The 21,410-nt window shown below is 52.4% G+C and overlaps 1 protein-coding gene across 1 annotated transcript in view; it reads right to left on the bottom strand.

The window, feature by feature from the left end:
* SCN4A (sodium voltage-gated channel alpha subunit 4) overlaps positions 1-21,410 on the bottom strand; it is a 114,754-nt gene that overhangs the window by 68,845 nt on the left and 24,499 nt on the right. The window contains exons 8-12 of the mRNA XM_007069042.3: positions 12,521-12,662; positions 11,312-11,524; positions 7,337-7,501; positions 5,714-5,837; positions 3,405-3,643 (exon numbers count right to left, since the gene is read on the bottom strand). Coding sequence (XP_007069104.2) covers positions 3,405-3,643; positions 5,714-5,837; positions 7,337-7,501; positions 11,312-11,524; positions 12,521-12,662 — 883 coding nt within the window. The remainder of the gene's footprint in view (positions 1-3,404; positions 3,644-5,713; positions 5,838-7,336; positions 7,502-11,311; positions 11,525-12,520; positions 12,663-21,410) is intronic.

Here is a 21,410-nt window from a genome sequence, read left to right as displayed (position 1 = left end):
CCCAAGTGTCTACAGCAGGAAGAGGTTTTATTCCAACTCTCCAACTTACAGTCATGACCCACAAAGTCACGTCTGTGCCTAGAGTCTAGGCACATGCTGTATGTAACTCCCGTGGGCAATCCACCAGCGGGTGGGAGAGCTGGCTTCATGCCATGCTCCCCCACCTCGGAATCCATGGACCAGCCTTCACTGGAGTTCCATAAGGTCTGGGCTGGGGAGAGCAGGATGGGAGGGGAGAGAGTGGGGGGCAGCTAGGGTCCCTGGCAGGCTTCTTGTCTGACCCTGCTTTGGTCTGTAGCAGGGTCGCAACTTTCTCTGCTGCTGCGGGCAAGCGGTTTGCAAATGTGCTGAGGCCTTATCCTTGGGAGAATGGTCTGAATCGCTGGGCTCCCATGGCACGACTGACCTGCCTGAGGTGGAAGGCAGGGGCAAGGCCGGGTGGGTGCTTGGCAGAAGCAATATGGATGCTTAGGCCATTGGGGAGCATGCTCACTCTCTCTGCATGCTCAGCCCTGCCTGGGGAAGGCACTGGCAGGGCTCTCTGCCTCCCCCCGACCCCCACTGTCCTCGTGGATTTAAATTCTACAGGAGGATTGTAAATAGACTAAAGGAAAAGCCAGAGCTGATTTTGTGGATAGACTGTGCTAAACCCAATAGTCTATTAATCCCCTTGTATTTCCTGAATGAAATCAGATACAAAGCCGGTATGTGACTAGCGTCATTCTGCCTAGGGCCGCTGGCCCCCGCTCCATGTCCGTTCAGTAGCTATGCGCAGAGGCTCTGAGAGGGAGACTAGCCTAGCCATGGGAGGGAAGGGGCATGCTTTATGTTCAAATGCAAAGGGAATTGGAGTGAAGTCATGAAATACTGGGTCCCCTGCATGGAGGGAGAGCCAGGGAGAGAGAGTGCCTGGACTGCACAGTCTGCTCTGGGGGGAGAGATGGCAAGGGTTGTGCACACAAAGGGAAACAGGTAGATATTCACCCCAGTTCCCTTTGGCTTCCCCCCATCTTACGGCAAGGTGACAACAAGAATTGCTGGGTGCTTGCCTCTGCCATGTAGCACCTAACGCAGCCCCGTTCTGCTCACGCTGAAAGCCACTGGGCAGGGAGGGGGGCTAATGCATGCTTTGCAGTGACACACGTACAGGACATGGCTACCTTGCAACGGGGTGTGTGTGACTGCAGCATGCGTAGCCCAACAGCAGTGAAGCCACGGCAGTGCAGGCCTTAGCGTGGGCCAGCTGCCCAGGGTCTGGGCTGGGCTCGTACAGCCAGAGCTGCTGCAGCTTCACCTGATCTAGCTGGGCCTGTCTGCCTGTCCTGCCCGCCTGCCCCAAATGCCGTGTAGCCAGACCCAGTGTCACACTCACACCGCGCTGGCTCCTCATTGCTTTGCTGTTTTGGGAGGGTCTCTTCCTCACTCTCAACCCCAGATGATGTTTCCTTCAGCCCCCTGGCTGTGCCACTCAGCTGTGCCCCATTCTCTCAGGCACCTGGCCCTCTCTCGCCTTCGGCATCAACCTCACAACCTTCTCAGCCAGCACAGCTCGGTCTTCTTCCATCTCCACTCCACCTGCTCCTGCTTCCCTCTCTCCAACACCAGCCTCCTATCTCACCACTCGTTCTTCCTCCTCCTGCCTGGTGCTCCCTTCCCCTCCTTCTGCCTGGAGCTGGAAGTTCCCAGGGAGTCTGCCCTTACAGTCACATTTGGACGCTGTTCTCGCCACCCTGCCCCTCAGTTTTGAATCGATTTCCGGGGCTGGTCTCTTGAGCCCTGCATGAGCTGGGAGCTGTGGTGTGCTGCGCCATGCCCAGAGAGCCAGGGTCCAGCTTCCAGGCTGTTTATTGAGGCTGCAGCATTTCCAAAAGTGGCCTCCAATCTGGCTGCCTAGAACCTGATTCTCCAAAGAGTGGTGCACATGCAGACCCCAGGGCATTTGTGGGGCTGCAGGCACTCAGCACCTCCGAGCATCACACTTGAGCATCACTCTGAGTTCAAGGTGGGCTCCCAGAAATGGTGGTGCATATGCCTGACAGTTCCCCATCTGTGCCCGATCCACAGAGGAAATGAGTCTGCTACATCCCAGCTCTTTAGCGTCAGCTGGGACAGCTCTTGAGGTCCCCACTTTGTCTGGGTTTGCCAAGACAAACAAAGGGCTGTAACAGACTGACCTGCTCTGCAGATCAGGCGCAAAGGGACACCGGTACCACACCCTCATGAGTGGGCTGCAGGGCCACCAGGATCAGTAGCCCCCTTTAAAATGATGGGCCTTCACTGGCCTCTTAAGGAGTATGTGAGAACATGGGTGGGTGACACATGCATCCTCTGCTATATGGAAACATTTTAACCTGGGGTGTTCAGGGGAGCCAAGAGGAGTTAGCAATTTGGTGGGGACTGGGGCCATGCCCCAGTGAAATTCACAGGTGGGATGGTAATTGTGTGGCACGTTCCCATGGTCTCTAAAGAGCTACAGGAAAGTTAACATTTGCCCCTCAGCAGGGCCCCCCCCCCACACCCAGCAAGGTGCCCTTGGAGTCTCCTGCTTCTGCTGACAGCTAAGAGGGTCCCGTGTCCAGATGCAAGAGTTCAAATGGCCCTGTGCAGCCCAGTGAGGAGAAAATACGCAATTCAGAAGACACAAGGGAATGAAATCATCATTTTGCCACCCTGGGCCATGGGGACACCTCGCAACATGGAAACAGAAGCTGCTTCTGCTGAGACTCTGGCTTTGCTGGGGAGGAGATCACAGCTAGGAGACAAATACGGAGTCTCCTTAGGCTAGGGTTTTCCAGGGAGCCAACAGGAGTTAGATGCTTACTTCACAGATTCCAGTGGGATTTGGGTGCCTATCTCCTTTTGACTCCTTGGAAAATCCCACCTGCACAGCCACATGAGCTGGGTAACAAGTGAGGCCGGGGTCTGACATCCCAGGATTTGCCAGGGCAGAGAACAGGCTGGCAGGACCTGTCCTCGGGGCTGTGCCTTGATTGACAGCCTGGCTGTCTGGGGTCTTCACTTGGAATTGCCCACCCTGACAGTGCTCTTTCTGACCAGGATCCCTACAGTGGGCTGGGACCCATCTGTGGGGCTGTGATCCCCCCAGGCTGCACATGCCTCAGGGCTGACAAGGAGGTGTCAGGCCACGTGAGCTTCTCCAGGGAAGCTCCAGCAGGAGAAACGGGGGCGGCTCCTGGTCCTCTGGCTCCCTTCTGCCCCTCGTGGTAGCTTTCCTTGAGTTGATGCAGTCATGCTGCGATCCAACCCTGCTCAGCACCGTCCCTGCAGTACGGCAGGGGGTTGTTCACACGCCTGTGGTCACTGCTCATAGGTCCCTCACTGAGCTCTGGAGCAGAGCTGTAAAGGGTGATCAATGGAAAAATCAAAGCCAGGCAATTTCCTACCAGGTTGCCCACACTCAGCACGTTCTCAAACTCTTCGGTCATTGGGTAGTGCTCCATGGCCATGAACAGCGTGTTGAGCACAATGCAGATTGTGATCCCCAGGTCGACAAACGGGTCCATCACAATCAGCCGTATAAACGCCTTCAGCTTCAGCCAGAGGGGGCAGCAGTCCCAGACCAGGAATGTCTGGGCGAATTTATACCACCAGGGTGGACACTTCTGGCGAGCTTCCTCTAGCTCTGAAAACAAGAGACAAAGACCCCATGTCATCGCCCTTGTGCCTCCGGAGAAGAGTCACATGCTAAGTCAACAGACAGGAGCTTGGCTGAGGAGGCTTGATCCAGCCTAGCGCTGGCAACAAGACCAGTGCATTGGGCCGCTAAGCATAGAGTGGGTGCAAAAGGGTGCCAAACTCTTTATTATGGTTGTGTAAAGGACCGTTTGGGACACACAGATGCGGTAGGTGTCACGAAGGTGTAACAGGAACACAGGCATCTGCGGGACACAGGCATTGCCTTCGTCCTCAAGAATGTGTTCATTAGGCTGTATGCAAACCCACCGGCAGATGCCGGTCTGCTCCTGTCCAGGACGTGACATTTCTCACTGCAGCACAGCAAAGCAACTTGGTGGAGAAAAGTGTGGGAAACCGGCTTGGCTGGGCTGATATTCAAAAATGCAGCTGATCTAAGCTGGGGCTTTCAAATTAGCCGAGAGTTTGGTACCTGAATCCCACTGAAATGGTTATTTATATATTTAGTTGTATTACCGTAGCAACTAGGAGCTCCACTCCTGGCCCTGAAGCCTATTGTGCAATGTGCTGAACAAACAGGTGGTCCCTGCCCTAATGGGCTTACAATCTGAGACAGCCACTGCAACTGAGTGCCTAACTCCCTTGGGTCTCTTTGTATATCCCAGCCCCAATTATTGTTGAACAGCTGCATCTCTGATGGAACAGATCCAGGGGAGATGCAGCTGATCCACTAAATCAAAGAGGACTAGAAAGGTCAAGGAGACAATGAATAAACTATTCCTGGTCTATCAAACCTTTCCTGCTCTTCAGATCTTGGCTATCTTAATGGGGCCTGCCCCCAGTGCAGCTGGGGTCAGCTGGAATGCCCGAGCTGACAGTCCCTATGCTGGATCAGCTTGCAGCTTTCATATTTGTGTTCACAGATGGGATTGGATAAGGGCTGGCATCAAAGAGACATGTTATAGCCAGGAGGACAAATCAGTAAATGAATAGAGTGTGTTTTTATTTGGGAAGTCACAGAATCACTCCTGGCCCCACTTGATACAAAGACTGAACAGCATCTCTGGCTGGGTCCATAACGCAAATCGTTGCCAAGGAGTCTAGGGGACATCCTACTTGAGTTAAGAAAAATGTCCCATGTGGGCCCAGCCATGGAACCAGGCGACCAGGAGCTAAGAGATGAATCTGGGGTTTGAAGTGATATCATGACAGTTTGCAATCTTGCTTTGCTCATTTTATCATCTCTTTGGAATCCTGCAGTGTGCCCACAACCTGAAGAGCCCTGGCCACAGCCACCAAAATACACAACTTCTGCCTCAAAGGCCTTGGGCAACAAACACTGTTCACAGGTTATCAGCAGGGATTGAAAGCACGCTTTTCATGTGGAGAGCATGCAACACTGTCACCTAGGAGCTACTCCTTGAGCAGCTACTTCGCGGACCAGGCACTAGAGGGGACTGGACCTATACTAAACAGTCTTACAATCTAAGACAAGCAGCAGACAAAGGATGGGGAAGAGGGGAACAGCATAGCATAGCTAGATTGGAGTTGGGGTAGCACTGAATTGTGTTGATAGCGAACCTTGTGGGGGGTGAGGGGGGAAACGTTGGCACAAGAACTAAAGGGGAGAAAACTGGCTGGGAATAAATTTAGGCTAGAAATTAGAAGAAGGTTTCTAACCATCCAAGGAGGAAGGTTCTGGCACAGCCCCCCAGTGGGCACAGTGGGGGGAGCCAACCTCACTAGTGTTAAGATGGAGTTTGCTAAGTTTATGAGCAGAATGATATGACAGGTTGCGTGCAATAGTGAGGGCCCGCACTTAGTGACCCGACAGGTCCCTTCCAATCCTATGTTCCTATTCTCTGGTTTATATTAAGCGACATTTGTCCTGAAAATCCTTTTTGCTTCTCAGAGCCTTTATGGATTTGACACTGATTGTCAGCGCTACAGTCAATCCATACAGAGCTCTCTGCTGCACATGGGAGCGTGTCCTCGGCTTGGCATTTTCGTGTTGAACAGTACCCAGCGCAGCCCCTTCTTTATCAGGGCAGGAATCTACCTTCCATGGTGTTAGAGATCATGCTGACTGCGCTATCTGCCCTCTGCTGGAGACCAGGCCCGTTTTGGCCGCCCGCTAGCAGGTGATCAGGATCCGACTTGTCTTGCTTATCCACAGGACTTGGCTACAAAAAGGAGAGCAGGTCATAATATGAGAACATGGGTCACAGGAGTCCGTTAAACGCATTTAGAGTGAGGGCAGCATAATAATCACATGGGTCCTCATGGCACAGCCTGGGCTGTACTAAAAGGAAGAACTAGGCAGGTAACAACCAGATGGGTCTGGGGCTACGGTGGGAAGCTCCTTAAACCATCAGATGACTCTATGGCTGCAGTAAAGGCAGGTCATTAGTCCCCTGAGGGATGTCCTAGGCTGAAAGCCGTATAAAAGGGAAGTGATTGGAGCTGGCCCATGAGCTGAGATCTGCAAAGCAGACTGTGGAGGGAAGGTTGTTTCCAACAGGTTCCTCATCCCAAAGGGGCACAGAAGAATCTAAGGGAGTTGTATGTCTTCACTGAAGTTGGAAGTGTGATTCCCAGGGTGGGCAGACAGACAGGCCCTCGCTTTGATCGCGCTAGTGCACTCAACACGGCCGTGTAGCCGCCGCATTCTTTGGCACATACTTGGGCGGCAAGGCCCACCTACTGCTTGTAGCACGGCAGCTACTCTGCTATTTTTAGCACACTAGTTTGATCAGAGCTGGCACATGTCTGTGAATGTGAGCTGGGACCTAGACCTCCAGCTGCAGTGCAGATGGAACTCACACACTCAGGGGCCCGCAAACAGGGTGCAGCAGGAAAAGCAGCCGACACGGGGAGGGTAAGAAAATGTTGGTTAAAGTAGTTCCCACCGCCCTGTGAATTACACCTGGGGCCGGCGGGCTTCCTGGGGCCGGGACACCAGTTACACTGAGGCTCGCCCCTCTCCACCATGTGCATCAGAGCGGGATTCTCTGTGAGTGGAAGGGAGTCAGGTGTGGTCCTCTTCCCCCCTCCCTCTCCTGTGAACTGTTACGCTCTCATTTCACCTGTGACAAGTGGACGGGGCTCCTGCTGAAATCAGCTCGATGGGAATCATTCTCCTGAGCCCAAGAGCAGAGTTCATCCCGTGGGTGCAGGAGAGTCACTGGGGCAAATTCACAGGCACCAGGCAGACTCTCAAAGAATCAGAGACTCGGACTGGAAGGGACCTTGAGAGGTCATCTAGCCCAGTCCCCTGCACTCAGGGCAGGACTAAGGATTATCTAGACCGTCCCTAACCTCTCCAGCTCCACTGGGGAAAAAGGGATGAGAAGCAGCTTGAGGCCAGGCCCTTCCCCCACTCAGGGAATCCCCTCTGGCCCGAGGGACCTGGCCAAGATTGCAGGGGCCTGGGGACAGGACAGGGCATGGCTGGAGTGTTAGCCCCAGATGTTCTGCTGGGCTGTAACAGTCCATCACAGCCATTGCAGCAAGCAGAACAAGTTGGAGAAGGCCTCGGACTGTGGCTCCCAGCAGCCCCAGGACAGACAAGTCCAAACTCTCCCTATTTGGTCCCTCTGCTGGGCTCTGCAGCAGTGCAGAGATGAATACAGCGTCCCATGCACAGACAGCACCAGAGAGACGAAACATAACAAGTATATACTTCCTCAACTGTCGCTGAGCGCTCCAGCACGACACTGGCAATGACTCGCCCGTTGCAGTCTTTGGATTTGCCTTGGTTGTCAGCTGCAGCTGGGGCAGAGTCCCCCATCTTCTTGTTCAATGCACTGCTGCTCTGGGAGATGCCACTTGATTTACGGTCTCGTAACTGCAAAGAAACAAGAGACTTGTGTGGTGGGAGCTTCCTCAGTGGGACGCAGTGTGTGTGGTAGGGGGGAGGGGAGGGACTCTTTCTGCTGAGATTGAGGCAATGGTTTGATGACCCATTTCTCTTTGCTTAATGCTTAGTCTTTCCTCATGAAAATGGGTCAGGATGCGCCTTGGAAGTGACACAGCCCATGCTGCCTGCCTGTCAGCTCCACACGGGAAGGGACATGGGTAGCAGCTACCAGAGTTATCTCCTTGGGGAAGGGAAATGGTGCAGCCTCTCCCACTGCTGACATGTCTTTTCTCCTCGGGGCCTCAGAGCTACCGCTGTAGGCAAACAGTTCTCCCCTCTCAGCACATTCTCAGCTCAAAGCAAACCAAACTCAAAGCAGAGTGACCTAGACAAATTGGAGGATTGGGCCAAAAGAAATCTGATGTGGTTCAACAAGGACAAGTGCAGAGTCCTGCACTTAGGACGGAAGAATCCCATGCACTGCTATGGGCTGGGGACTGACTGGCGAAGCAGCAGTTCTGCAGAAAAGGACCTGAGGATTACAGTGGACGAGAAGCTGGATATGAGTCAGCAGTGTGCCCTTGTTGCCAAGAAGGCCAATGGCATTTTGGGCTGTATAAGTAGTGGCATTGCCAGCAGATCAAGGGAAGTGATTATTCCCCTCTATTTGGCACTGGCGAGGCCACACCTGGAGTATTGTGTCCAGTTTTTGTCCCCCCACTACAGAAGGGATATGGACAAACTGGAGAGAGTCCAGCGGAGGACAATGAAAACGATTAGGGGGCTGGGACACATGACTTACGAGGAGAAGTTAAGGGAACTGGGGTTATTTAGTCTGTAGAAGAGAAGAGTGAGGGGGGATTTGATAGCAGCCTTCAACTACCTGAAGGGGGGTTCCAAGGAGGATGGAGCTAGGCTGTTCTCAGTGGTGGCAGATGACAGAACAAGAAGCAATGGTCTCAAGTTGCAGTGGGGGAGGCCTAGGTTGGATATTAGGAAACACTATTTCACTAGGAAGGTGATGAAGCACTGGAATGGGTTACCTAGGGAGGTGGAAGGAGACCAAAGCCCTGAGGCAAGTGGGGAAGTGGGATACCGGGAGGAAGCATGAGCAGGAGAGCGCAAGACGGGAGGGCTCCTGCCTCATACTGAGAAATCGGGATGATCAGCGAGTTATCTCAAGTGCCTATACACAAATACAAGAAGCCTGGGAAACAAGCAGGGAGAACTGGAAGTCCTGGCACAGTCAAGGAATTATGATGTGATTGGAATAACAGAGACTTGGTGGGATAACTCACATGACTGGAGTACTGTCATGGATGGATATAAACTGTTCAGGAAGGACAGGCAGGGCAGAAAAGGTGGGGGAGTTGCATTGTATGTAAGAGAGCAGTATGACTGCTCAGAGCTCTGGTATAAAACTGCAGAAAAACCTGAGAGTCTCTGGATTAAGTTTAGAAGTGTGAGCAACAAGGGTGATGTCGTGGTGGGAGTGTGCTAGAGACCACCAGACCAGGGGGATGACATAGATGAGGCTTTCTTCTGGCAACTAATGGAAGTTGCTAGATCGCAATTCCCTGGTTCTCATGAGAGACTTTAATCACCCTGATATCTGCTGGGAGAGCAATACGGTGGTGCACAGACAATCCAAGAAGTTTTTGGAAAGTGTAGGGGACAATTTCCTGGTGCAAGTGCTGGAGGAACCAACTAGGGGCAGAGCTCTTCTTGACCTGCTGCTCACAAACAGGGAAGAATTAGTAGGGGAAGCAAAAGCGGATGGGAACCTGGCAGGCAGTGACCATGAGATGGTAGAGTTCAGGATCCTGACACAAGGAAGAAAGGAGAGCAGCAGAATACGGACCATGGACTTCACAAAAGCAGACTTTGACTCCCTCCGGGAACTGATGGGCAGGATCCCCTGGGACAATAAAATGAGGGGGAAAGGAGTCCAGGGGAGCTGGCTGTATTTTAAAGAATCCTTATTGAGGTTACAGGAACAAACCATCCCGATGTGTAGAAAGAATAGTAAATATGGCAGGTGACCAGCTTGGCTTAAAGTGAAATCCTTGCTGATCTTAAACACAAAAAAGAAGCTTACAAGAAGTGGAAGATTGGTCAAATGACCAGGGAGGAGTATAAAAATATTGCTCGGGCATGCAGGAATGAAATCAGAAAGGCCAAATCACACCTGGAGTTGCAGCTAGCAAGAGATGTTAAGAGTAACAAGAAGGGTTTCTTCAGGTATGTTAGCAACAAGAAGAAAGTCAAGAAAAGTGTGGGCCCCTTACTGAATGAGGGAGGCAAACCTAGTGACTGAGGATGTGGGAAAAGCTAATGTACTCAATGCTTTTTTTGCCTCTGTCTTCACGAACAAGGTCAGCTCCCAGACTGCTGCACTGGGCAGCACATTGGGGCCCTTGGCTCAGTCCGGGCCTTGAGGCGCTTCTGCAACACAGCTAATAGTTAACGCCTGGAGGAATAAGAGAGGGAGTGGATGAAGGGATGGGGTCACCGAGGGGAAGGGAAGATGAGGAAGATGGGAGGGAGAGAGGCCCACCGGGCAGAAGAGTGAACTGAGCCAGTAGCAGTGGTAGGGGGTGGTGGGAAGTAACAGCCAACAGCAACACAGCAAATGAGACAAGAGATCCAGGCTGCAGGATCCTCAGCTGCAGCTAAGGAGCCCTTGACACAACAGAGGACAGGGGTTGCAAACGTGGCCTTAAGCCACCTCCCCGCCCCCAGGTCCTGGACCATTCCTTCAGTGTAAGATAGACCTGCCTGAGGGTCACTTAACTTGCACCTGCTGCAATGCCCGACAGGACCAGGATGTGGGGATGCCTCGGCCACACCCCTATTGCTCTGGCCACACACCCATGGCCAGCTGCAGGGAGCGGGGGCTTAGAAGCTGCTCAGGGCAGAGCAGCCACAGTGCAGCCAGTAAGGTTGCCAACCCTCCGGGATTGTCCTGGAGTCTCCAGAAATTAAAGATGAATCTTTAATGAAAGATTATGTCATGTGATGAAACCTCCAGGAACATATCCAACCAAAACTGGCAACCCCACAGCCCAGGATCGGAGCCCGAGAGGCTGCATTACAGAGCGGAGTGAAGGATAGTGCCAGAAGGCTGTGAAGGCCCTTCCCAGCTGCTACTTACGATGTGGGCAGGACCCTGAGGCTGCTGGGCCTGGTGCCCAGGGGTGGGTCCAATGGGGACGTGGGAGAAGGTGGGACTGGACATCCCTAATTTACCTCCTTCAGGTCTGCCTGGCACTGGCTGCTTTGAGAAAGGAGGCATGAGGGCTTGGGGACTTCAGCCCAGCCCCGCAAGCTCCTCCCAGCTCCGGCAGAGAATGGCCACACAGAACTGCCAGGCTTCTTCTGATCCACATTTGCACCACGTCCTCTGTCATGCGGGGGGCTCCTTAGCTTCAGTGGAGGACCCCGGAGCCTGGATCTTTTGTCTCATTTTCTGGGCTGACATTGGCTGTTAATTCCCTGTAATCCCACCCCTCCCGACCACTGCCACTGGCTGACCTCGCTCTTCTGCCCAGTGGGCTTCTCCCTCTCCCCCCTTCCTCATCTTCCCTTCCCCTCGGTGCCCCCTTACTTTGATCCTTCCCACCCAACCCCCTACACTTGGCAGCCCGAGATGCAGTGTCCACTCTGGCACTAGTTCCAGCCCTGCCCTGTTGACCCGGTCTGAGCAGCTCGCACCCAGCTTCAGTACAGACCTAGACTCCAGCCCCACATTCTTAGTGCTCCCAATCCCCATGGCAGCCAGGCCGCCGTAGGACTGACCAGTTTCTCTTGTTCCTCCTGATGCTTCTTCAGCTGCTCCAGGAGCTGCTGAAACTCTGCCTCTCTCTGCTGCTCCTCCAGCATGGTAGCATCGTTCTGCTCGGCGTAGGCCATTGCTACAACAGCCAGGATCAGGTTGATGAGGTAGAAGGAACCAAGGAATATAACCACCACAAAGAAGATCATGTATGTTTTCCCAGCGGCGCGGAGGGTCTGTGGAAAGAAGAGGCACATTCCATCCCAGGTGGTCAGACCACTAGTCTATTTACTCTCTCATTGCTAGGCTACCTTAGTGCCTCTTCCCAGTGATGGGCGTGGCTTTGAGTCACCTTCTCCTCACATAACTGAGAGGGCCTTACTCCCAGCTAGCCTTCCCCTCATTGCTCGTGCTGTGGTGAGTGTCAGTGGGTTGTGAGTTATACTACAGTCCCCAGAGGCGTCAGCACAACAGGGCTCTCCTCCGGCGTGCGCACTGGGATGGCATGCATGGTGCTTCCACCACAATTACAGCAGAGGAGCCTGAGGGATTGCCGTGAATGAAAACCACAGATCCTCACGCTCCTGAGGGGCTGAGAAGCCGAACCTGGATCTGGACAGCAGACTCTGATCATCACAACAGGCTCATCCAAATGCCCCTGGCCCTGGGAGGTCTCAGACTCTCGGTATGGATACAAACTGGCAGGCTCAGTAGAACGTGAGTATACCTGTGTGATCTTGCCCTCTAGTGATGCCCCAACAGAGAAGATAGAGGACCTGCTATTCCCACAAGCTGTGAGTCCTTCAGCGCCAGCAGTTCCAGCTCCCAATGTGCCTGGGAGGGACTTATTTAGGGGATTGTGATTATGTCTGTTGTCAACTGTATCGTGTGGACTGGTTACATCAGGCCCAGCTCCATGGAAAATATGCCCCATTGCACTCAGCCGGGTGCTCCCTTCCAGCCCAGATGTTTTCAGATGAATATCAATAAGCAACAAGCTCCCACGTGCTTTACACTGAGTGACCAAGTGACCAGAGGCACGTTTTAGATTTCCCAGCCCACAGATGGGCTGGACCCTCCATCACCACACACAAAACAAGAGGAAATTAAAAAAAAACACAATGACCTTTAATTCAAAGGACCCCTGCCACGTGAAGGGGGACGTGCAATCGAATGCAAGCTCTTGCCTTTGCCAGTGGGAAAACCCAGATAAAAGGAAAGAAAGGGCTCACCAGCTGGAAGAGATTCTCCCAATAGTCCTGAGTCATGAGGCGGAAGAGAGAAAGGAAAGCCCAGCTAAAAGTATCATAGCTGGTGTAGCCATAGTTCGGATTCCTTCCTGCTTTCATACACATATATCCTTCAGGGCACTTCCTGCCAGTGGGAGCAGAGAGAAGAGGGTGTGTTAGTGCCAGCTTCAGCCCCAGCCTGGCCCAGGAAAAGTAAGCCAGGGCAAAAGTGAATCTAGTTTTATGTTCAGAAACTTGAGGAGGGTGCAAGGTGTGAATAGCCCAGTTTTACCTGCACAACCCCAATGAAGCAAGTGGGCTGGCACAGGAGTGACTCAAGGCCAGATGGAGAAGCATTCAGTTCAGAGTCAGATCCTTATTGAATAGGCAGCCCTGGACTATCACACGATACAGAAGAGCTAATGCGTGTGAATGCTAAGGAGACCCCCTGTGTTTACCCCACCATATACGATGTACAGGCCTGATGCTGGTGGTACACTGGAGGCAGCTGGTTTGCTGGAGTTTAAAAGTAAGAGGCAAGAGTTCTGTATCTTAAAAGTACTTGGTTCTGTCTGTCTGTCTGTCTCTCTCTCTCTCTCTCACACACACACACACACACTCACACACAGCAATACACATTTGCAGACAATTAAGCCAAGCCTTTCAAAACTAGGTGCCGGGGAAATGGAGTCAGGGTGCAGGGGCTTGCCCCACCCCCCCACCTGACATGCCTGGGGTTGGGGCACGGGGATGTTGGGCAGGTGGATCAGACGCGGGGGAGCCATTTTTCTGGGCCCGCCCAGTGGCCGGGGCCCCTGAGCACAGGCCCTGTTGGCCCAGTGGCTAATCCACCACTGCCTCAGACTCCCTAGTTCCCTCCCAAAATGTGGCTGCTCTAACTCTGTGTGGAAAAACTTGACTGTCCACCCCGGCCATTACAGGAAGTTTGAACAGCCACCAACAGATCCTGCTGACTTGACATTTTGATCTGCACTGTCCCAGCAACTGAAGGCAGCAACACGGAGGAGGTGCATTTGAAGAACTTGTCTTGCTTGCACTGTCACTCCTGTTTCAGGAAACGGTCAGAACTTCCATGAGACTCCAGTGGATGTCCCGGCAGCATTTTCTGGCCCACCAAAGAGCTAATGATGGAGCAGGAGGAGGACACAGACATGGCTGATGCTGCTCACAACTCTTGGCATAGCTGCTGCTGGAGCAGGGCCACAAACACGGACTGGTGGGATCACATCACCATGCAGTTTGTGAGCAGCTTGCCCCGACCCTCCAGCACAAAGACATGCATGAGGCAGGCCACGCCAGCCCAGAAGCGGGTTATTATACCTGTCTGGAAGCTGGCTTCACCAGACTGCTATAGGGCCATTACTAACCAGCTTGGTGTTGGAAGGTCGGCTGGGGGTAAAGTGGTGGCAGAGGTTTCTGAGGCAGTCAGGCATGTGGCTTACTCCCAACGTGAAGTTATTGCTGACTTTGAGAGAATGGGGTTTCCAGACTGCCCCGGGGCCGTTGATGGGACTCATGGGCCCACAGTTTGTCCTCAAGAAGCACGAGGACTTGAACGGCAAAGGGTACTTCTCCATTGGTATGCAGGCCCAAGTGGACCACAGATTCCAATGTATGGATGCCAGCGTGGGCTGCACTAGACAGGTTGTGATACCAGGGTTTTCCGCCTATCGGGGGGCTACATTCAAGGACAGGCTGGGACACTATTCCCACCAAATGACATTGTCATAAGTGGAGCTACTGTCTCCCTGTTTTCTTGAGGACCCCATATGCGCCCTTTTGCCTTGGCTAATCAAACTGTCCCCTGATCTTGGAAGCCCTGGCAAGAGGAGGTTGAATGACTCGCTCATCCGGCGTTGAATGCGTTTTTGGCAGATTGAACTCCCATTGGAGGTGTTTACAGACCAGCCAGAAAGTGCTGGTGCTGGATGTACCTGGGCACCAGAAGTCAGGGATGCTGCGTGCGCCTGCGTGACGGGCTTGCCTGGACCAAGGGAAGAGGGAGAACAGCACCGGTATGAACGTGGTGAGGTTGGGGTGGATTGCCTTAGGGGGTCATTGCCATGCATTGTACTTATGAATGACGTGATCGCTTGTGACAGAGGAAGGGGGGGTGGGGTGAATTCCCAGTATGGATTGATGTACATAGCTGATCAATGTACAGATTGATGTAGATAACTGTGTTGGGAAATAGCGTTTGCATACAACTGCCCAACTGTCCCCTGATCATGTGGTTACCTTCATTATTTGAAATACACATTATGGGATGGGATGCAGGATGGTCAGAACATTTCTTAACAAAATAAAACCCTTTATTATTAAACATTTATTAGAAAAGAGCAGCTGCCATGAGGACCCCAAAACACCAGTAGCACCAAAACCTTTGAAAAAACCAGGAACAAAGTGCAAACAGTGAAACCATCCTCCAGACAGAAAGCCCCAAGTGTTGCATGTCCCCTGGGTCCCTGCTCTCCTTTCCCTTCCTTCCTCTTTTGCTGCACACTTCGTGCCAGGGCAGCATCCACAGGGAGGAGTTCAGCCTGGAGGGCTGCATGGGGCACACTTGCCCTGTCCAGTGGCTGATAGGGTCCGACTGCATGGGCCACCCAGCCATGGAGCTGTCCCAGATGTTTCTGGATTGCAGCATGGGGTACCGAGGCGGGGTGCAGATAGTGGGTTGGGCAATGCAGTGGAAGCTGGGACTCTTGTGTCCATTAATGATAGCTGCTGCTCAAACAGCTCTTTCTGCTGAGCTCAGTCCTTCTCCCTCAGCCACCGGGCCTCTTCCAGGAACCATGGAGCAAGTGCTACCGTGCTGCAACCCTGTCCTTAAGCTGTGCAGCCAGCCTGAACTTTTCCTCTTTCCTCATGGCCTGCCTTCCTCTAGCCGCAGGTCCCTCTGTCTTTAGTCCTGGACCTACATGTTGGCCCTGTCCAGAACTGGAACTATATGTTCACCATGGAGCGGCCTGTGAAGGTATGGTGAACCAGGCTTCTGCTGTAGTGAGGGTGAGCTCTGGAGGTCCTACAGCCAGTAGAGGTTGAGGGGCCTGGAACAGGACAAGACACAGTGGGTTGTTGTCCCAACAGCTCAGTGCAGGAGCACAGAAAAAATCCTTTTGGAATGTCAAAGACATAAAATGTTACTGAACTTCAGCTCATGGGGAGATGGATGCTTCGGGTAGCTGGATCTGCCCTGGACACAGCCGGGTTAATCGCAGCAAAAGATGTGCACGGAGAATGGGGAGTTAAAACACAGCTGGTTTTTTTTCTAAAAACTGCAGTCCACCTGGGGCTCTGGGGGAGGTGAGTGGCCACATCATGCTACAGAAGCCTTGGCTTTCATTTCAAGCATGCCACATTTTGGAGAACACAATAGTGCCCGTGGAGCCCAGCTGGCCAAGAGTGTTGTTCCAAGCTCAGAGCTCCGGTACGAAACTGCAGAAAAACTTGAGTGTCTCTGGATTAAGTTTAGAAGTGTGAGCAACAAGAGTGATGTAGTGGTGGGAGTCTGCTATAGACCACCGGACCAGGGGGATGAGGTAGATGAGGCTTTCTTCCAGCAACTCGCAGAAGCTACTAGATCGCACACCCTGGTTCTCATGGGTGACTTTAATTTTCCTGATATCTGTTGGGAGAGCAATACAGCGGTGCATAGACAATCCAGGAAGTTTTTGGAAAACGTAGGGGACAATTTCCTGGTGCAAGTGCTAGAGGAGCCAACTGGGGGGAGCTTTTCTTGACCTGCTGCTCACAAACCGGGTAGAATTAGTGGGGGAAGCAAAAGTGGACGGGAATCTGGGAGGCAGTGACCATGAGTTGGTTGAGTTCAGGATCCTGACGCAGGGAAGAAAGGTAAGCAGCAGGATACGGACCCTGGACTTCAGGAAAGCAGACTTCGACTCCCTCAGGGAACGGATGGGTAGGATCCCCTGGGGGACTAACATGAAGGGGAAAGGAGTCCAGGAGAGCTGGCTGTATTTCAAGGAATCCCTGTTGAGGTTACAGGGACAAACCACCCTGATGTGTCAAAAGAATAGTAAATATGGCAGGCGACCAGCTTGGCTTAATGGTGAAATCCTAGCGGATCTTAAACATAAAAAAGAAGCTTACAAGAAGTGGAAGGTTGGACATATGACCAGGGAAGAGTATAAAAATATTGCTCGGGCATGTAGGAAAGATATCAGGAGGGCCAAATCGCACCTGGAGCTGCAGCTAGCAAGAGATGTCAAGAGTAACAAGAAGGGTTTCTTCAGGTATGTTGGCAACAAGAAGAAAGCCAAGGAAAGTGTGGGCTCCTTACTGAATGAGGGAGGCAAACTAGTGACAGAGGATGTGGAAAAAGCTAATGTACTCAATGCTTTTTTTGCCTCTGTCTTCACTAACAAGGTCAGCTCCCAGAATGCTGCGCTGGGCATCACAGCATGGGAAGTAGATGGCCAGCCCTCTGTGGAGAAAGAGGTGGTTAGGGACTATTTAGAAAAGCTGGATGTGCACAAGTCCATGGGGCCGGACGAGTTGCATCCGAGAGTGCTAAAGGAATTGGCGGCTGTGATTGCAGAGCCATTGGCCATTATCTTTGAAAACTCGTGGCGAACGGGGGAAGTCCCGGATGACTGGAAAAAGGCTAATGTAGTGCCAATCTTTAAAAAAGGGAAGAAGGAGGATCCTGGGAACTACAGGCCAGTCAGCCTCACCTCAGTCCCCGGAAAAATCATGGAGCAGGTCCTCAAGGAATCAATCCTGAAGCACTTACACGAGAGGAAAGTGATCAGGAACAGTCAGCATGGATTCACCAAGGGAAGGTCATGCCTGACTAATCTAATCGCCTTCTATGATGAGATTACTGGTTCTGTGGATGAAGGGAAAGCAGTGGCTGTATTGTTTCTTGACTTTAGCAAAGCTTTTGACACGGTCTCCCACAGTATTCTTGTCAGCAAGTTAAAGAAGTATGGGCTGGATGAACGCACTATAAGGTGGGTAGAAAGTTGGCTAGATTGTCGGGCTCAACGGGTAGGGATCAATGGCTCCATGTCTAGTTGGCAGCCGGTGTCAAGTGGAGTGCCCCAGGGGTCGGTCCTGGGGCCGGTTTTGTTCAATATCTTCATAAATGATCTGGAGGATGGTGTGGATTGCACTCTCAGCAAATTTGCGGATGATACTAAACTAGGAGGAGTGGTAGATACGCTGGAGGGTAGGGGTAGGATACAGAGGGACCTAGACAAATTGGAGGATTGGCCAAAAGAAATCTGATGAGGTTCAATAAGGATAAGTGCAGGGTCCTGCACTTAGGACGGAAGAACCCAATGCACCTCTACAGACTAGGGACCGAATGGCTAGGCAGCAGTTCTGCGGAAAAGGACCTAGGGGTGACAGTGGACGAGAAGCTGGATATGAGTCAGCAGTGTGCCCTTGTTGCCAAGAAGGCCAATGGCATTTTGGGATGTATATGTAGGGGCATTGCCAGCAGATCGAGGGACGTGATCGTCCCCCTCTATTCGACATTGGTGAGGCCTCATCTGGAGTACTGTGTCCAGTTTTGGGCCCCACACTACAAGAAGGATGTGGATAAATTGGAGAGAGTCCAGCGAAGGGCAACAAAAATGATTAGGGGTCTGGAACACATGCCTTATGAGGAGAGGCTGAGGGAACTGGGATTGTTTAGTCTTCAGAAGAGAAGAATGAGGGGGGATTTGATAGCTGCTTTCAACTACCCGAAAGGGGGTTCCAAAGAGGATGGCTCCAGACTGTTCTCAGTGGTAGCAGATGACAGAACAAGGAGTAATGGTCTCAAGTTGCAGTGGGGGAGGTTTAGGTTGGATATTAGGAAAAACTTTTTCACTAGGAGGGTGGTGAAACACTGGAATGCGTTACCTAGGGACGTGGTGGAATCTCCTTCCTTAGAAGTTTTTAAGGTCAGGCTTGACAAAGCCCTGGCTGGGATGATTTAATTGGGGATTGGTCCTGCTTTGAGCAGGGGGTTGGACTAGATGACCTCCTGAGGTCCCTTCCAACCCTCATATTCTATGATTCTATGATTCTAAGCTGCCGGTGGGAAAGCACCACGGAAGCTACCAAAGTATTCAAACGTATAGGACTGAACAGCACACATGTGAGCGGAGTGGGCAGCTCAGCTACCAAGGAGGCCCTGGAATATATGCCTTTCCCGAAATAGTACTGCCTATCTGGAGTTCCTGCTATGGGAAAAGTTAGCAGCTATCAGCACCCAGGATTGGGTCAAAAGTAACGAGGGAATGAACAGGATGCTGCGTTAGCGTACACATGGCTCAGTGCTTCCCCAAGGCTTTCAATATAGCCTGTTATGACTGCATGCAAACACACAGACCTGCACTGCCATCCCCCTTACATCACCCCCCCGGCAAATTTCTGGACTGAATTCAAACCTCCAGTCGTATTTGGGAGAAATGATTCTGTCATCCATGGATGGCATGGGTTGCATTTAGCAGAAATGGGTGAGATTTGAAAATGGATTACATTTCAACTGCCCCCGAGCCCCAGTTCACTCTTTGGGTGGCTGGTCACGCCGGTGGGGTGGGGTCAAGCAGTGTGCATACATGGAAGGCAGTTTAAGGTTGTTATTTTTAACAAACCAGAATGTCCTCAGAAAACGTGCACTTTTCTAGTAAAACTTCACTTTTCATTGCTTGCTTTCCTGTTTGTATTACCTGAGTTCCATGTTGAATTCCATATGGTGGGAGGGAGGTGGGGGATGCCAATGTGCTGGCATGGTATCAGCCATTAGCGGATACAGGTTGCTACCCAGGGCTTGCATTGGTTCATGGACTGGAAATCCCTCCCATTTCTAATTCCTATTTTAATAAACACAAAAATGGAGCCAGAAACTTACCAGTGGCTTCTGCCTCTTCACTTTCTGAGGCCAGTTCTGCAGCGGCCATTTCTCCAGGGTGGAGGGGAGCCTCAAAAAGCTCCTCTCTGCTCAGCCCCAGGATGTGCTGCAGCTGCTCCTGCGGCAGAGCCTCCTCTGGGGCCGGTTTGTCAGCAGAGTCACTTTGTTGGCCTTCTTCGGCAACGCTGCTGGCTCCCCTCAGCTCCCACGTTGGATTCTGGGGCCAGCAAGTCGCCATGCCAGCTGACCAGGTCATCCTGCACTGCCAGCGGCTCCGTGCTGGAGGCAGGACCTCCCAGAGCCCGGGCTTCAGCTCGGACCCAAATATCTACCCTGCAATCTCCTAGCCCCGCATCCCGAGCCAGACTCAGGTGGCCTGGCCAGCTGTGGGTGGTTTATTGCAGTGTAGCCATACGCAGAGTGGCCGGATTGTCAAGTGTGGAGAACTCAGCTCTTTCTACTGACTTCCCGGGAGCTGCTGGGTGGACAGGACGTTTGAAAATGTGGCCACTTACTTAGGTATCTAGTCAAGATTTATGACCAAGATTTTCGCAAGTGACTAGTGATTTGGGGTGCATCATCTTAGGGGTGCTCAATGTCAGGCGCCCCCAAGGGGCTTGGTTTTCACAGGGCAGGTGCTCAACACTTCCTGACAATCAGGCCTTGTGGGGCTCTGGGCACAGACCCTCACTTTAGGGCACCTAGGGCTGAAAACCTCAGCTCCAGCTCTTAGGAGGTAGCTACTAGTCCATTTGAGTCATTTCACAACAGCCAGTCAGGGAAAGATAGGAGACTTGACACAGCCGGGGCTGCATGGGTAGAGCAAACATCCAGCTCTTCTAAGGCTAGAATTCACACCCACCGCCCCTCCCCACAAAAACAGTTTGTCAATCTCAGTATATTATAAAGCGAAAACGCTGTGCTTGGAACAGGCCTGAGGCTAAGCTGTCTAGAAGAACCTCTGGGGAGTGACAGGGCGGAGGTGTTCTCCAGCACCGATGGCAGGAGGCAGAAGGAGGCTGCAGCTGCCTATCTAGCTTGCATCTGGGCTTCCCCTTTCTCCCCATCATATTTCCCACCCCCCAGTCTGTGTATCATTTCCTGCGCTGCCCTGGGGGATCTGCATTCACCAACCAGGTGCACCTTCAGGGAGGGTGAACAGGGTGGGCAGAGACCTGCAGTTTGGCCAATAGCTCTTCAGATACGGAAGCAGAGTCATCCCAGAGGACCCCTCAGGAATTAGCCCCCAGGCACTCCCAGCAGAACCTCCCACAGGGTCATTTCTCCGGGAGAGGTACAAATACGTCAGACTCCTTTTCCCTCCCAGTAAAGAGGGCATTCCCCTGGCAGTGGGGGTGCAACTGGCCCAGGGCACCCTGGAGCCCAGAGGGGTGCGCTTGTGCACCAGTCAGCATTTCTACCAGCACGCAACTCCTCATCCCCGTGAGGAGTCAGCAACCAAGCCAGCACTCTGGTCACTGTTTAGCCAATGAGGCCCCGGAGAGGGCCTCATTAAGGAGAGGAGTACTTGTGGCACCTTAGAGACTAACCAATTTATTTGAGCATAAGCTTTTGTGAGCTACAGCTCACTTCATCAGATGCATTCATCAGAAGCTCACGAAAGCTTATGCTCAAATAAATTGGTTAGTCTCTAAGGTGCCACAAGTCCTCCTTTTCTTTTTGCGGATACAGACTAACACAGCTGCTACTCTGAAACCTGTCATTAAGGAGAGCTCCTGACGACCAGATCAGATTGGGGCCGGGTAGATAATGAGCTAATTAGCCCATTAACAAGGAGCCTGGGTAAAAGAGCCCGGGAAGGAAGTGCAAGGGGGTGGGAAAGCAGAAGCGGGAGAGATACAAGGGTAGCTGGGGCCTGATGCAGGGAGATCTCTGTGTGGAGAGTCCTTTTCCCACCCCCCGTCCCTCGGGAGAAGGGCTAGTCAAGCTGAATGACTCTGTACATAGGGTGGCTGGGCAAGGTGAAGCACTGTCAGTAAACTA

This window comes from Chelonia mydas, chromosome 27, assembly GCF_015237465.2.
Source record: "Chelonia mydas isolate rCheMyd1 chromosome 27, rCheMyd1.pri.v2, whole genome shotgun sequence".
Taxonomy (NCBI): Eukaryota; Metazoa; Chordata; order Testudines; family Cheloniidae; genus Chelonia; species Chelonia mydas.
The sequence above is the reverse complement of the archived record's forward strand: the minus strand, read 5'-3'. Positions and strand labels throughout refer to the sequence as shown.